The sequence below is a fragment of the Taurulus bubalis genome, assembly GCF_910589615.1.
Source record: "Taurulus bubalis genome assembly, chromosome: 5".
NCBI classification, from domain to species: Eukaryota; Metazoa; Chordata; class Actinopteri; order Perciformes; family Cottidae; genus Taurulus; species Taurulus bubalis.
Window position 1 is genome coordinate 12,701,668 of NC_136593.1, and position 17,399 is coordinate 12,719,066.

Genomic DNA, 17,399 nt, shown 5'->3' on the forward strand with positions numbered 1-17,399 from the left:
TCTTAAGAAGTTCACATGAAAGGTATGTCATACCTTTTTATTATGCCAAAAAGGCAACACGTTCTCACCCTCACCTCGTCAAAACCGGAAACTATAGATGTCACAAAATTTACTTTTAGTTTTACTAGGGACACAAACGTCGGTCTCTTGGACTCCATTCAAGTCATTAATCACAATAAATTGATACAGTTCACACACACACACACACACACACACACACACACACACACACACACACACACACACACACACACACACACACACACACACCTATCAGCATTAGTCCTAAATGTTTTGTATGTCAATTGTTATTGCAGTAGAATAATTATTTTTCCTTGTTGATTTACAGGGAATCCATGTGGATGCCCAGTAAATGTTGAGAGACTGACTTACACCATTAACCAAAGCTGCCTACCAAATCCATTGAATTTTAATAGATATTTTTTTAAAGTAATAAAAAAGGACGATAAAGTGGAAAAAGAGAAATCTATATGCATCACCGTTTCCGCTGAGGAGAATGTGCCAATAAGGTAATGGAAACTGTTTTGCTGTGATCACTAAACCTGTCATTCTCTATCTATACTGTTAGAGTTTTTCTGAAATTGTTTACATACCTTTACAAAAATTATCAGAGTAAGCAGAGAGTTTAATTACTGTAGGTTGTTTTGCATTTTTTGTCTATATGGTTTGACCAGAAAGCTTTTGTTTTTAGAAGTAAACATTCTAGTCATGTGTTAACCAACTTCGTCGTATTGCAGTCTTACTTGCACTCAAGGCTGTAATCCAATAACGGCGGACATGGGTGCAACAATGAAAATAGATTGTGTAGAACCAACACAGTGTCAACACATTGTGTGGAACATTGAGCACTCAAAACATGACAAGGAATGGCCAGTAAGTCTGATGAATTCATTCTGAACATTCTTGGACTGAAAGATCAGCTAATTGTAAATGGTTGTATAAAAAGATTATTTGAATTGACTTCATGATTTTGCAATTTAATTACAGGATGATGATACAAAAGACTGCTACAAATCTGAAAAGACAATGCCACTTATACAGAAACAGCTTGGTGGGACTGATTTCACTGTGGATTATGATACTCTTAAATACGCCAAATCTAAGAAACGCGATGTCATTGTGGTGATAACGTTTGGTAGGTATACATTAGTCAGTAAGATAATGTTAACGCTGCTCTGTACATTTTCTTGCAGTGGTCTCTGGACTATTTTTGTGTTCATACATTTTCTGAATAATACACTACACATTGTCCTTTTCCTTTTAAAGTGGCAGTCATACCTTTTTACAAAAAATATACCATACAAACATCATCATCATCATCATCATCATCATCATCATCATCATCGTCATCATCCTCGTCATCATCCTCGTCATCATCGTCATCGTCATCATCGTCATCATCGTCATCATCGTCCGAAGAAAACACAGCAACCACCGCTGGGCCTGCCTTGACACGACCTGGCACTAATAGTGGCACCACTACCACCACTACCACCCCAACCACTGCTGCTCCCGGCTCAGCATCCCCTGGAACCAGTGACACCACTACCATATCCGCCTCAACATCCCCTGGAACCAGTGACACCACTACCACATCCGCCTCAACATCCCCTGAAACCAGTGACACCACTACCACCCCAAGGACTGCTGGTTCTGGCTCAACATCCCCTGGAACCAGTGACACCACTACCACCCCCACCTCAACATCCCCTGGAACCAGTGACACCACTACCACCCCAACCACTGCTGGTTCTGGCTCAACATCCCCTGGAACCAGTGACACCACTACCACCCCAAGGACTGCTGGTTCTGGCTCAACATCCCCTGGAACCAGTGACACCACTACCACATCCGCCTCAACATCCCCTGGAACCAGTGACACCACTACCACCCCAAAGACTGCTGGTTCTGGCTCAACATCCCCTGGAACCAGTGACACCACTACCACCCCCACCTCAACATCCCCTGGAACCAGTGACACCACTACCACATCCGCCTCAACATCCCCTGGAACCAGTGACACCACTACCACCCCAAGGACTGCTGGTTCTGGCTCAACATCCCCTGGAACCAGTGACACCACTACCACATCCGCCTCAACATCCCCTGGAACCAGTGACACCACTACCACCCCAAGGACTGCTGGTTCTGGCTCAACATCCCCTGGAACCAGTGACACCACTACCACCCCCACCTCAACATCCCCTGGAACCAGTGACACCACTACCACCACAACCACTGCTGGTCCTGCCTCAACATCCTCTGGCTCTAGTGACACCACTACCACCCCTACCACTACCATCCCTGCCTCAACATCACCTGCTGCTAGTGACACCACTACCACCCCAACCACTGCTGGTCCTTTTGAAAACCTTAAGTGTAGCATATCACCGCAGAGTGGAACAATCCTTGATGTTTTCACTATAACTTGCAAAACTGAAATTCCTTGCTCTAACTGTCAGTATTGTATTGAGACTGATACGGGTAAGTAATCCAGATTGTCAAACACTTAGGTGAGAAGAGAACAGATTTATCTAGCTTTCAATTATTATATAATAACTTTCCAGAAATATATGCATCTAACTTATTGTTTTGTTTTAACATTGCCAGGTAGCCATCTGCTTTGCAGTATTAAAAATGAAGTGAAGTATGTTTTCCTTCCTCTTGAAGACAGCAGTTCCAACTACAACCTAATTATCACAGCAACTGAACAAGATAACAGCTTTGTATCTAGCACCACTATATCTGCAACGGTTTGTCAAAAAGATGATGATTAAAAAAGTGTGGTACTACTAACAGAACAAGATCCATGTCAATGCTCAAATTTACCTTTACGCTGCAATTAACAAAATGCCTTTTTCTTTTCAGGTGCTGGTTTCCCTAGAGACCTCAGACGCTTCAGTAGATGATGTTAAGGCTTCTGTGGAGAATGTCATGGCTCAGCTAAAGAAACAAGGTCTGCTGTCAGGAGAAACTATGGGACAACTCATCAATTCCGTCTCCAATAAACTGAACAGTCAATCTGATGAATTGAACAAAGCTGATAGGCAAAAGGTATATGCCTATTACACTGCAGATATAGATACAAATGATGTAGTGTCTAGAGAGTCTCGGACTGCAGAGGTTTAAATTGTTGTCCATGTTGTCCACTCTACTTTTTGAAGTTTTGAAGCAAGTGAAGACCATGTTTTCATTTCAGTCCACATCCCAATGCTGTCTACGGGGGCTGGACATGTTAGTAGGCTGCTGAGTCTACATGAGTGGCTTCAGGCTCAATGTAGAGCTCAACGCTTTGGATGAAAACCTATTTATTGAATTTGTCTTTCAACTAATCTCATTCTTCACATTATTACAAATATCTTTATTTTCTTTACTGATTCTCTCATTTTAATTATCCTTATTGGTCTCCGTATTTTTAATTTTGTCAAGGCCGGGAAGCCGAACGTGGACCCAAATGCAGCACATGGGAGTCACGGGTGAAGTTGGGAAAATAAAAGGATTTATTTACAATAATCAAAAATAAAGAGAACAGGGGAGGGTAGAATCCGGCGGCGGTGGAATCTGGGGTCTTCGGGGAAACGAGTGAACGTAGTGACGTCAGCGAGTGTATCGCAGGTACAGGTAGGGATTCCGGAGCACTAGGGCAAAAAGGTACGGGTGAGCAGGGACAGAGAACAAAAGCTCACGGGTCCAAAAGGCGGCCTGAATGCGTATCTTCCACTATGGCAACGAAACGATCTCGCGATGACTGGCAGGAAGACCCGGGTCAATATGGAGCAGTCTCCTGATGACAAATTGCTGCCAGCTGTTTCAGCAGTCACTGCCCAGGAGGAGGAGGAAGAGATGGCCACGCCTCCTTGCTGACAGACAGACAAACAGGGTAGAAACACACAGGAGATAAGTGGACAGGGAAACAGAGGAAACACTGGGGAGCTGCCGGACTGGCTTGATGAAAACATGACAAATTTACTTTACACTTTTTATTTTCAATTTTTTTGGAAAGAACTTTGAACTATTTATGAAAAGTCCTATAAATAAAATAATAATAATTTGTATCATAAATGATACATGTTTTAATGTGTTTGTCTTTTGAAGCTTCGGGAGAAGATGCTGGGCATAACGATTGACACACTAAAAGAAGTTCCGCCCAACCGTCCAAAAGAAGTTCAGGTGGTAGCAAGAGCACTTGCTGCTGTCGTCCAGAAGCGCACTGAGCTCAGCTCCTCTGCTCAGGTACTGTCCATTGAGCCACACATTTAGTAGAAAATTACACTATAGGAAGGGAAAAAATAGTCAAGTGCTGCTTTCACTGGAGTTCACAGCTTTTTGTTAATGAATTAGAAGGGCAGGGCTTCCTTAGCTCAGCCTTGTGCTTTATATGTGTACTTGAGGCAGGATATTAGAGGTGAGATATGTAATGGTTACATCTGACATAAATCTCCAAGAAATATGTTTGTGATTGCAATAATTGATTACCATCTTCAGGAAGAGGCTTCACTACTGTTTGCAAACCTAAGCTCATATCTCCTCCACATGAGTGTGAACAAAAGTGAAGACAAGATGAATGAAGTTCACGCTGCAGCCAGCACCATTGTGGAGGGAGCAAGCAATATCCTGGACTATTCTTCCAATGTGAGTGTTTAACCATAGAGCCCATGTCGATGGGATTTACTTATCCACCCCTTTAAGAGCCCTTACAGCATGTGGAAAAAAGGGGCTGGAGTTCACTGAGTAATCTGTAGCCCCTAATAGTACAAACAGACCATGCCCCTGTGAAATATGATTGTCTATTACCAACAACTTGTGCTAAAATGTCATCAGGTACCATGGGTTTTGGGACCCGGAGCATGGCCAGTGATTCTTCACTCATCCTGGAATATCCAGCTTGTCTGATTGGCAGTCTAAATTAGAAGATGACTGAAAGGAATTGAAAAAAAACTCGCTCTTGTCATACAACTTTGTTATCCTTTGCAGAAAAACGTCTCTGATGCCCTTTTCCTTTCTCTGAGCAATACACAGAGTGCACTGTTGGCATTTAAAGATGTCAACAAAACACCAACCATCATCCAACAAGCTCACATTGGTGTGTTTGTAAATAGGTACGTTCTTCTTCAGAGATAGATGTAAAGCAATAGTTCAGAATTTGAATAACAAAATGCTTTGAATTGCTTTCTGGTGGAGAGTTAGATGACTATGATATCCCTTGAATGTCTATGTGGTAAATATAAGACTACAGCCAGCAGCAGGTTAACACTGGCTTTACAGCAAAGGAGCAACAGCTCGTCCAGCACGTCCAAAGCACTAACTCACACTTTATTGTCTAGCTATTTTTTGGCCTGTAGCAGCAACTCCCTGTAATCTGTGATGACTAATTAGAATTTACTTCACACAGCCAAAATAATTCAGGCACACTAAAACGTGTTGGTGTTACACACAGCCTGTTAATTAGTGAGCTACATGTTTTCTCTAGTTTCCTTCCTGTAGATAACCATTTGTAACCACTGCCTAAATGTACTTCCCTGGGAAATAAATACAAAATATACAAATATGGGGTAATTCTAATGGAGTCTATCAGTTTGTTAGTTCGTTGCTTTTGACCACAAAAAAAAATGCATTGATGAAAATTTAACATGTGTGCACAATTCGTCTCGCACATTCATACAGGATTAACGGGGGATTTAAAAAAAAATATTCAAGTAGACATCCAGTTTTTACCATTGCTATCAAACCAGGAAGGAACTAGATAAGCCTACCTCTGTCTTACTGGATTTGATTGGTGCCTGGGGCAAGTGTGACATGGATGAGCAATGCAACTCTGCACCTTACGCTAAAAAAGGAGCGCACAATGGTTTTGATGGCAACAGGTTTTATAATGATGCGTCTCTGCCTTATCGGGGACTAAACCTCTGGCATAAACATCCACAATTGAAATAATTTGGGTCTGTGCTGTGTATATTGATTCAAACCAGGGATACATATTTTGAAAATAGAACGCACGACTGACTAATAACTAACTAAAAGAGCAGCTAACGTATATATGGTCTGTGTATATCTTCTCCCTCAGAGTGACACCGGGAAGGTTGCACACAGAGACTATAAAGCTTCCCAACAGTGACAGCCCCACATTTTCACTCCCAACACTACCCTCCAATATATTGCCATCAGATGAACCAGTGGATATACGAGTAAGTCAAGAGTGCTGTTGTGTTTATGTGTGTGTATTGTGTGCCATGGCTGTCCCCAAATCAGGATTTTCAGATTCTGCACTTCAAAACGGATCACTCGCCGTCTTTGGTATATTAGTACCGGTATATCAATTTGTTTTATACAGCCCAATGTCACAAATCAATTTGCCTTGAGGGTCTTCATTAGTTCATGCTTTATTTAATCTATGTTTTTCGTGTTTATAAAAACTAAATTGTATTACTGATGCATTTTCCTGTTTTCAAAACACCCTACCTACCTATGGATGAAAAACACGTGTTATTCGACTCCATGCCCAGTCAGCATGAATTCAGCTCAGACATTGAGCTGCTGCCTCCCACACTTAACTTTAGCCGACATGACTCAAACATTTTATCAAAATCTATGATGTCCACACAAAGTAAAATACCTGGTCACAATCGAGTAATTAAAGCTTGTTGGATGCATGTTAGATCCCATGTTTTTCTCAATTTTTCAAAGTGTCTGATCTGCTCACGGTGATTGAACCTACTTTTGAATACATTTACAGATGCTGAGTTTATACAAAAACCCATTTTCCTGGAATGAGAGAGGGAACATCAGTGGTCAAATAGGTGCTCTCACCCTCTCAAGAAAAGATGGCTCCAGCATCCCTGTGGAGAACTTGAGCGAGGATATTAAGGTCAGTGCAGGTTACAAGGTTACAATTGTCTTTTACTATTCTTTGCAGGCACCTCCTCTCACCAACATCACTGATGCTCAGTAGATTGGTACCAATGATGTTTTGGGCTGTTTTTATCAGGCACTGTAGAGCCCTCCTGTCCTGGGAAGTGCACATCCCATGGCAACAACTGTGTAGATGTTATTGGAAATATTTTCTGCCATTTTTCCTGTTCCACAGATTCTTTTACCAAGGCCTGTAGGAGAGCAGGTGAACACCACTATTTTGGATTTGGGGAACTACAGCACAACAGTTATCAACGTTCCTTCAAGCAATACTACGCTGGTGTTAAAGGTCCAGTAAACATATATTTTAATTTCCACTTTCCACATTTCCACAGTTTTAGCAAATGACTAGCTAGCCACTCTTAGTACAACCACCACAATTGCTGAAGCCATACATTATTCTACTGTTACTAATTATATTTGAGATAATTGTGAAAATACTAGAAGTACATCTGGAATACAACCTACTATTTTGTGTAAAATTCTGATCATTGTTTTTTCTTTTCTCGACTTTTGCATTGAGAATTTTACTGCAACTATGTTGCTATTATATTTAAAGATGGTGCCTTCAAAAGATCCTTTACCCTTCAAACTGTTCCTTGGTCATATGGAATACCCCACTGAAACAAATAATGTTGCAATGACAGAGATGCCTCACCAGGGAGTAACACAAGGTAATACATGTCTTTACTTCAATGGTTTTTAACTTGAACGCCTTTTAAATATGCTTTTTGATACATTACTTGAGTACTTGTGTGTTTGACTTATACAGAGGAGAGATACACTTGGCTTCTCGACCCAAAGGAATTAAAGGGAAACAATGGAGTGCACTATCTTGTAGTGAGGCCTATTGTAGGTCCAGGTATAAAATCCATCAATGCCACATTATCAATAACCTCCTTCACTGCCGAATGTAAATTCTGGGATGAATCAGCATTGGAGTGGAGCACTTTTGGATGCAGGGTAAGTACAGCAATTTGAACTGCCTGCCATGTGTAACATGTTTCCCACACGATAATGACGGTTAATGTTGTCTCCACCTGAACAAGGTTGGTGTTCAGACCACACATTTAGTCACCCAGTGCCTCTGCAACCACCTCACCTTCTTTGGGGGCTCCTTCTTCGTCACTCCCAACCTTGTCGACGCGTCACGCACAGCTGAGCTGTTTGGGACTTTTGCTGAAAACCCTGTGGTCGTCTGCTTTGTGGGGTCACTCTTTGTGGCCTATCTCCTGGTGGTTGTTTGGGCACGACGAAAAGACATTCAAGACACCGCCAAGGTACTGTATATGTCCAGCACATAAGTATAATTTATTTACCCAAAATGTAATCCTATTTACAAAAAAGTAAACATGCCTTATGTTGTTGGCTGGTTGGCAGGTGAAAGTAACTGTGCTGGAGGACAACGACCCCTTAGACGAGTACCGCTACCTGTTGAGTGTCAGCACTGGGCATCGGAGAGGAGCCTCCACTTCCTCCCAGGTCAATATGTTATCGGTTCACAGCAAATAGTTAAATGGTTAGATTTGGTGGAGCCAACAGTTACAGGAGTAAATCCTTCGCACTTATCTGGACAGCTGAAAAGCACACACAATTATAACAGCTTTGTTTAATAATAGATACATTGAACTTCTAGTTTTCACATTTTTTTACATTTCTATTTGGCTTTGGTTTTGGCTCTGTCCTCTTATAATCAATCTGAGAGAATATCAATTTCATTAACAAAAATAGTATTTTGTAACATTGTATATTGCATCGCTCATTTTAACATTGACTTATTGACCTATTGAAGGCACAATGTAATTTGCATTTGTGTGTACACACAGAAATTGTCCTGAACTTTGCTGATGACATTTAATGCAACTTAATGAAATAGTTATTCTTATTTGTTGATTCCTTGATTTTTTATTTATTGCACTACATGATTGTGTTGCAATATTTGTTCAGGCTTCCTGATGTGTATTAGTTAAAGTGGAGGTCTTGCTGATTGCAACACTAGCCCCACCCCTCCATTACTTTTCATAGATGTAAGTAAAGTGGTTATGTTTACGTTTTAGAATTGTCCATTAAAACTGTTTTAGGTGATAATCACTCTGCTGGGTGCAGAGGGAACCAGTGAACCGCATCATCTGGCGGACCCGAAGAAATGTATGTTTGAGAGAGGTGCGGTGGATGTGTTCCTGCTAACTACACCCTTCTCCCTGGGAGACCTGCAGGGCATCAGACTGTGGCACAACAACTCAGGAAGCCATCCTGCCTGGTAGGCAATTACAGAAACCCAAAAAATCATCCTCAACATTTATGTATTTTTTATCTCATTAGAAGCTATACTCCACATAAGTCATGGCATGTTCTCTAATGTAGTTGTTATGACCTAGAATATGCTATATAATGAATATAACATGGCTTCTTTTACTATATTCCTGACGTTGCAGATGATTACTTTTTTTTCAAGGGAACAGTCTTCAAATATGACTCAGTTGTAATTTTCTTTAATTTCTGTTTAGCAAACAATTTTGTCATTTTTGTGTACTATCTCTTCCCTTTGATGTCATTTAAAAGTTGGAACAGCCTTTGCATTTTCACTCTTTAGATGTTTTTTTGATCAGGTATGTTGGCAATGTCATGGTTCATGATATACAGACAGAGGAGACATGGCATTTTCTATGCAACTCCTGGCTGGCCATAGACATAGGTGATTGTTCCCTCGATAAGATTGTTCCTGTTTCGACGGAGATGGATTTGAAGAGGTTCAGGTAAGAGGGAGCAAGATGGTACTCACAAGCACACTATTGAAGTCTGAATGTGATACCCCAACAGGGATGTAAAAATATGAGATGAGAATCAAATAGAGACAAATAAAGTACAGCAATATTTGTATAACTCTGTTATATAACGCTGTACTGAGATTTATTTACATTTTTTGATTACTGTTTGTTAGTGCAAAGGACACAATCCATTGATGAATAGATCTACTGTAAATGAGCCATTGAAGTAGTCGAGTATACTTGTTCACATCACTGAACATCGACGCTCACCGAGCTAAGTAGGCCACAGTACTGTATATTCTGTGTTTTATATTTTATATATGTTGCAGAAAGATTAATAATTTATTTGAATTGAATTGAACAACATTGGGCACCGATTGAATGACTAAAAAGAGATTTAAAAAAGTTGTGATCCTATTCCCTCACTAATTGGTTGCTCATGAAGGTTTGAAGTGATTTTGTTCCCTCTTGCTGCTCTTGTTTCTCAGTAACTTGTTCTTCATGAAGACGACAAAGGATTTCAATGACGGACACCTCTGGTACTCTGTGATCAGTCGACCCCCGAGCAGCACCTTCACTTGTGTTCAGAGAGTTTCCTGCTGTTTTACGCTGCTGTTCTGCACTATGCTGACCAGCATCATGTTTTATGGCATCCCAACTGATCCCTCGGAGCAGACCATGGACCTGGGTACAACACATTTTCATAACGATTAAATCTACCGAAAAAAAGAAGAAAAAAGTGAATTTTGCCATGATGCAATGTGTTCATGTTAACTCATTTAATCCAACGAATTGCTTAATTAATATTTAAAAAACAATTTGGGTGATGAAGTGATAATATACATTGTAACACTTTTGAGTTTCATTCGATAACCTCAATAGAAGCTTTGAGTGTTAACATAATTGACATTGGGAACAGCCCTGATTTTAAGATAAAATACACATTCATATATTTGTGGATGACAAAAACTGTGTCTTTTTTCTCCGTCTCTCGCTCTTTGTTTTTTTCAGGTCACTTTGAGTTTACTTGGCAACAGTTCATGATCGGAGTTCAGAGTTCCCTCATCATGTTTCCCATAAATATCCTTATTGTTAGCATCTTTAGAAACTCTCGTCCTCGAGAGTTGTCTTGTTGCAAGCGAAAAACCAAAAAGTCAGATGCCCTTGAAGAGAATTCTTTCTCACAGACGACCACCACCACAAATGTTAATGTCACTCTAGATACCGTCATCAAGGTAGGTGCTCCATGATTTTCATGTGGTTGGTAGATATTTGAAGTGTATGACCTTAATATTTAAGCACACAAATTATATATAAATCATCTATGACATCACATGTGCATGTTCCAAAAAGTGATGCATACATAAATAATTAAAAATTCTTGCATATGTATTGTATGTAATTTTACATGATATATATAAAACCTTGGTATTTGAACATTTTCTTTTTCAGGATATCACAAGAATTGCGAGTTCTCTGTCAAAGACCATGAAAAACAACATACCGTGCACAGAGTGTGAGTTTGGGCCTGGTCAACAAGTTGATATCAATGCTGTTTTGTCCGTGGTGGAGGACTTCATCAAACCCAATAACAAAACCATTGATGCCGCCCAGCCCAAAATGCTACCAGGTGTGTATCTGCTGTGGATGTTAGATACTGGGACATTGTATATAATTATGTCTTTATTTGGTACAATGCAATTCATAAACGTACAGTGTCCAGAGAAAAATGGAGAGAGATTGAAGGCGAATAACAAGTTCAGAAACTTGGTTCATTGCTTTAGCCAAACACAAACACGCAGGGTCTGTGCTTCTGTTGCTCGCTAGCATAGAGCTAACATACAGTTACTATGTTCTGTATATAATGTACACAAAAAAACATTTATGCATGCAACATACCTGCATTTTTAATAATGCCAATAAAAATGTGTGACATTGTTTAACAACATTCTGCACATCTTCAGATGGCAGTCCTGGGCCAAGAGTGGAGGGGATTCAAAAGAAGAGCAACAAAAGCCAGTATCTGTACCAGCAGCTGTGTCACATTGACAAAGAGCTGAGCCTCCTGGGACCCTCGGGCTTCCCCACCCCACACAGCTACAGCCGGGCTCTGCAACAGATCCAGGGCATCAAGGGCTTTCTTGAAGATCAGCTCTTCACAGTCAGCTGCGTCAAACCAGATGAACTCACCCAGAAGAAGTACGGCAAACACTAATTCCAAAAAAACACATTTTTTTGCATGTGTTAACCCGTTATCTACAAGCTGTATATTTACTTAGATTTTGTTAAATAATTACTCGCCTTTTTGCTTATTTAATGTCCACCTCTTCTCTCATTTGATCAGTTATTTATAAACATGACAAGGCAGTAGCTAATGGTAACCGCTTTGGAGAAAGTTGCGTGTATTGTATTTTCAGATTATGAATACAATGGTCCCAGCCCACAACTCGGGATGAGACCTAAGTGGCCTCAGCTGGAGCAGGTTGTGGGTCTTGCCTACATAAGCCATGAGAGGCACAGTCTGCAGGGGATGCATGTGACAATAAAACAGTTACCGACGCAATCCCACGTGTGCTGTGTCATTGCCACTGTAACACGATCCTGCTACTTCCTCGGGTCCCCCCCAGCACCAATGACACAGCACACGTGGGATTGCATCGGTAACTGTTTTATTGTCACATGCATCCCCTGCAGACTGTGCCTCTCATGGCTTATGTAGGCAAGACCCACAACCTGCTCCAGCTGAGGCCACTTAGCTCTCATCCGGACACCTGTTCCCTGAGTCGCTTCTCCCCTCCCCCCCCTCCAGCTACGCTAACCACGCCCCTGCCACCACAGTATCACATATTTTTCAAGTCACAGCAAATTGATTGTCTTTGTTTGACGAAATTAATGGAATCCAATTGCTGATCGGGCAGTAGGTTTGGAAAACGGCTGGCATTTATTTTTAATGGAAAAGGTCAACATTTTGGAAAAATGGGCGTATTCACTTGCCGAGAGTTTGATGAGATACCACTTTAAAGTATTTAAGCTAGAGTTAGGCAAGGCAAGGCAAGTTTATTTGTATAGCACATTTCCACAACAAGGTGATTCAAAGTGCTTCACATAAAACCATTAAAAGCATCAAAACATAATGCAGAAGAAAACAAGATTTAAAAACAATTAAGAACATTCATTAAGAAATCAAAAAAATTGTCAAAAAGCAAAAAATAGAATACAAGTTGCAGTGCAGTTTAAGAAATAAAATGCAGTAGTGAGATGCAGAAATTGATAACAAATTATGTAAACTGGTTCAATTAAAGGCAACAGTAAATAGAAAAGTCTTCAATCTGGATATAAAGGAGCTGAGGGTCTCAGCAGACCTGCAGCTTTCAGGGACCTTGTTCCAGATATGTGGGACAGAAAAGCTGAACGCTGCTTCTCCGCGTTTAGTTCTGACTCTTGAAACAGAAAGTAGACCAGATGACCTGAGGGGTTGGGATGGTTCATAAGGTAGCAGCAGACCACACATGTATTTAGGCCCTAAACCATTCAGTGCTTTATAAACCAGCAGCAGGATTGTAAAGTCAATTATTTGTTGGACAGGAAGCCAGTGCAAAGACCTCCGAACTGGAGTGATGTGATCCACTTTCTTGGTCTTAGTGAGGACTCGGGCTGCAGCGTTCTGAATCAGCTGCAGCTTTCTGATTGACTTTTTACAGAGGCCTGTGAACACACCGTTACAGTAGTCAAGTCTACTGAAGATAAATGCATAGACAAGTTTCTCCAAATCCTGTTGAGACATAAGTCCTCTTACCCTTACCCTATATTCTTCAGGTGATAGTAGGCTGATTTTGTAATTGTCTTGTTTTTAACATCAGTGATTGAAGCTCAAAATAATCATGAACATGATTTAGTCAGCTCTTACCAAGACATGTTATGTCGTTAAACCCTCTGTAAAAACTTATATTTTTTCAACGATTAAAGAAAAAAGGTGGAAGGTGGATTTTGTTACGTTTGGACACATCCAGGCTAGCTGTTTGCCCCAGTTTCCATTCTTTATGCTAAGCTAACCAGCTACAGCTTCATGCTGAGTGTATAAATATGAGTAATCTGTAGACAATGGGCTATTATTGTTTTAAAATGTTTTTTATTCTATCATGTAAAATGCAGTACTTACACTTCAAAAGAAAGCTGTATTTGAGTGAATGGTTTTATTTCAATTGCAGGTTGAGCCCTGCTGACAGCACTGATGTGGATGGTACTCAGAAGAAAGAGGGCTGCTGTCATGGAGGGCTACCCTGGTGGTTTGTGTTTGTGGGCTGGCTGCTAGTGATCGCAAGCAGCTTTGTAGCAGGATATTACACGATGCTTTATGGGTTGAAATTTGGGAAGCAACGCTCTGTGAGCTGGTTGGTGTCCATGATTATCTCCTTTTTTCAGAGTATCCTCGTCATTCAGCCATTGAAGGTGAGAAGAAGTTTGCTTTCCTTCTACAAACATCACTAGTAGCTCAGTATTTCCAATATAATTATTACATTATTATTATATTATTAATATAATTTATTTGTGTTTTAGAAAACTTAGTTTCACAATATTATCATATTTTAAACTCCTACAGAGATCATTAACACATGTGATTCATGTATTTTGCCACAGGTGCTATGTCTTGCAGTCTTCTTTGCACTTGCAATAAAGAAAGTTGATGAGGATGATTTCCAAAATATGGAGTTTGAAGGAAATCTAGGTAAAAGATGAGCACTCCCAGAATACACTTTATTTTGATTCGTTCAATATCTGAAGAAACAAATAACTCTTCACCCACAGGTGATTGTAAGGAGCAACAAATGGTTACACGGGATCGCAGTCTCTATGAGCCTCCTCCTGCTGCAGACATTGAGGAGATGAGAAGGAAACAGATTATGGAACAGAAAGCCTTTGCCCTCCTCAAAGAAATATTGAGTAAGTATAAACCACTAATCTATGACCATAAATCAGAGTATATGAATCATTTATTAATGCAATGCAAATAATTACATTTCACAATCGTTCATTCTACAGCAAACACGAAGCAAACATAGAATCCACAAACCTTTTAAACTTTTCTGTCAGTGTGCGAGTTCACAAGAGCTAGCTTAATAAAGTTCAGTTCACACGGATTAATACATATTATTTAAAATATAGATGCATGAGTGATGATCAAATTAATTAACTCCATTTCGCTAGGTCCAGTTCTGGGTCCAGTTATTGTGCATGCTGGCTGACTGTCACACTGTCGTAGCGTACTGGGACACTTGAGTCATAATTATTGTTAATTGTCAGCCCAGACGCCAGGAATTTATTTTTATCATTGAATATTTCTGAAAATCCCATAAACGTTGAGCAATTAATATTAAATTATCAAATGTCATCAGGAATATTGTTCATATATGGGGTCATGCATTCATTGTTCTTGAACAGCAAATACTAAACCAACTACAATATATTATTCCACTTATTTCAAACTGATAGTCAATAGTATACAACAAAATATTTACTTTCACTTCATTTGGAGCCGTCGTTTGTCATCTTGAAAATAGTTTCACTCTTTCTATTGCATGCTCAACATGCACTGTTCTGGAGCTGCAAATATCACAGGTGGGAATAATAATCCTCAATAGTTGCAGCATCTGCTTTGATGAACTCTAATGTGCCCTTTTGTTGCAGTCTACATGGGGTTTATGTGGATGCTACTGCTGGTGGCGTACGGCCAGAGAGATCCCAATGCTTTTTTCCTGAACCGTCACATCAGGGATAGCTTCAGTGGCAAGACCTCAGACAGCATGAGTCTTAGAGATGTGTTCACCTGGGCCAACACATCATTATTAAGTAATCTTTTTGGAGTTCATCAAGGTAAGAATGCATCCCTCATACAGAGGAGGAGCCGTGTTGTTTAAATTCTAGTAACCAAATGGTTTGGTGTCAGAGCTGCAAAGAAAGGTATGTGGTTTTAGCAAAGTTTTTTCCCGAATTATTACCCCAAGCAGTTTTTCCCAAGCAGTTATTTAACAATTTACAATGCCTCGTCTCAAATCAGCTTTTTTGTGCCAAAAGAGTGTTGGCGTGAAAGCTGTTTAAAAGCACAGTTGCTGTATCTCAGTTCTTATGTTATGTACTACTACCTTCCAGTAGTAAGGACTGTTTAGGGTTAGGATTGTATTAGACTTAGATTTCCACCCAGACAAAATTATTGGGTTATAGTATATTTGTGAATGGTAACAATATACCTTTAAAAAAGCTCTTTTTAGATTTACACGTCACCTGTTGTTCCTGATTTTCAACACTATGTGCATCCTTTGCATCTTGCAATTGTCAAGTAAAGGTCTACAAATTAGCTACAGCTAGAAGTCCTGTTGTACATACATTACATGGACACTGAATAGGATAAGTGGTTCTGGATAATGGGGGGATGGATAGATACATAATTCTAAAACCATAAAAACACTGTCTGAATCAAGCCGGATTGTAGCCCCAGTTGGTTGATCCGATTCATTTTAGATTCCAACCAAATTTCTGTCAGTTCGGTTGTCGTTTTACTTGACTTGACGAGTAGTTTTTTTCTATTTTTACTAATACATTTGTGACAGTTTTAAGGGAAAACGTGAGCTTGATAAAAAAAAAACTAAAACATATTTGAGTTTGGGCTAAATAACCCAACAGTATTACTAAAAGCATTGGATCAAAACATGGTCAATCCATTGGTACTTGGTAAATAATGTTAGCCTAGTGTTGCACAAGAGCTATAATGACCCAATCTGACTCTGTATTATGTGCTTTTTGTGTTCAGAATGGCAATCATATGACATTAAACGTGATCTCAAGAAAATTTAAGAAATGACCACGACCCAACAGCACTTTACATGGCGGTGACACGTAATGGGTAACAGTATGTCTCGCCACCACAGCAACACCTCACATGCCACCCAACCACCATTAGTAGAGCGTTGCATATTCGCAAGGGTGCGTTAATCCGTGCTCACCATGACAAAAGGTCCTTATTCCATTGGCATTATTTTAAGATTTCCGAAATGTTATTTTAACACATTACATGCCGCCAGTACGTAATTTGCTGTTAAGAGGTCGTGGTCATTCCACATATTTCTGGGAGATCAGGCTGTCCACATTACAACCACAAACAAGTGTCAAATAGTGAGTTGTGAATATGTTACACAAATGCAAAACGCACCCTTGTAAATTCTTTGGCTTCGACCCGTCTAACTGGCCAAAGTGGTTAAACATTGGACGCACAGAGACAACAGACCTAAAAACCTGAAATGCTACATGAAACACTGCCTGAGAAAACCACGAACAAATACAATGTTGTGTTCCAGGATACATCACAGATGGGAACTCCAAGCTAGTGGGTAAAGCCCGTCTTCGTCAGCTGAGAGTGCTGAGGAACTCCTGTCAGACTGCAGGCCCTATGCTCCAGTTTGCACCTGACTGTAATGCTCCATATTCATGGGAGGTGGAGGACATGGGCTCCTATGACACTGGCTGGAACCACTCTGTGAGGGATAATATCTCTACAAGCACATCCATGCCGTGGACGTACCAGACACAGTCTCAGCTCAGGGCTTATCCCATCTGGGGCAAAATGGTGCTCTACAGGGGAGGTGGCTATGTCGCGGAGCTCGGCCCGTATTCACGAAATGCTAGCAGGTATGCACATCAGCAATATGG

The 17,399-nt window shown here is 40.4% G+C and overlaps 1 protein-coding gene across 1 annotated transcript in view; it reads left to right on the forward strand.

Moving 5' to 3' along the window:
- Positions 1-17,399, forward strand: part of LOC306736654 (polycystin-1-like protein 2) — a gene marked incomplete at both ends in the record, with an annotated part of 36,077 nt that overhangs the window by 12,837 nt on the left and 5,841 nt on the right. Inside the window, 23 exons of the mRNA XM_079218305.1 lie at positions 1,009-1,156; positions 1,441-2,505; positions 2,632-2,774; positions 2,890-3,075; positions 4,117-4,254; positions 4,507-4,653; positions 6,755-6,886; positions 7,106-7,219; positions 7,490-7,604; positions 7,703-7,893; positions 7,980-8,210; positions 8,311-8,412; positions 9,012-9,190; positions 9,540-9,686; positions 10,187-10,386; positions 10,710-10,933; positions 11,151-11,328; positions 11,663-11,897; positions 13,907-14,147; positions 14,337-14,424; positions 14,505-14,639; positions 15,384-15,569; positions 17,048-17,378. Of these exons, the coding sequence (XP_079074431.1) occupies positions 1,009-1,156; positions 1,441-2,505; positions 2,632-2,774; positions 2,890-3,075; positions 4,117-4,254; positions 4,507-4,653; positions 6,755-6,886; positions 7,106-7,219; positions 7,490-7,604; positions 7,703-7,893; positions 7,980-8,210; positions 8,311-8,412; positions 9,012-9,190; positions 9,540-9,686; positions 10,187-10,386; positions 10,710-10,933; positions 11,151-11,328; positions 11,663-11,897; positions 13,907-14,147; positions 14,337-14,424; positions 14,505-14,639; positions 15,384-15,569; positions 17,048-17,378 (4,856 nt within the window). The remainder of the gene's footprint in view (positions 1-1,008; positions 1,157-1,440; positions 2,506-2,631; positions 2,775-2,889; positions 3,076-4,116; positions 4,255-4,506; positions 4,654-6,754; positions 6,887-7,105; positions 7,220-7,489; positions 7,605-7,702; positions 7,894-7,979; positions 8,211-8,310; positions 8,413-9,011; positions 9,191-9,539; positions 9,687-10,186; positions 10,387-10,709; positions 10,934-11,150; positions 11,329-11,662; positions 11,898-13,906; positions 14,148-14,336; positions 14,425-14,504; positions 14,640-15,383; positions 15,570-17,047; positions 17,379-17,399) is intronic.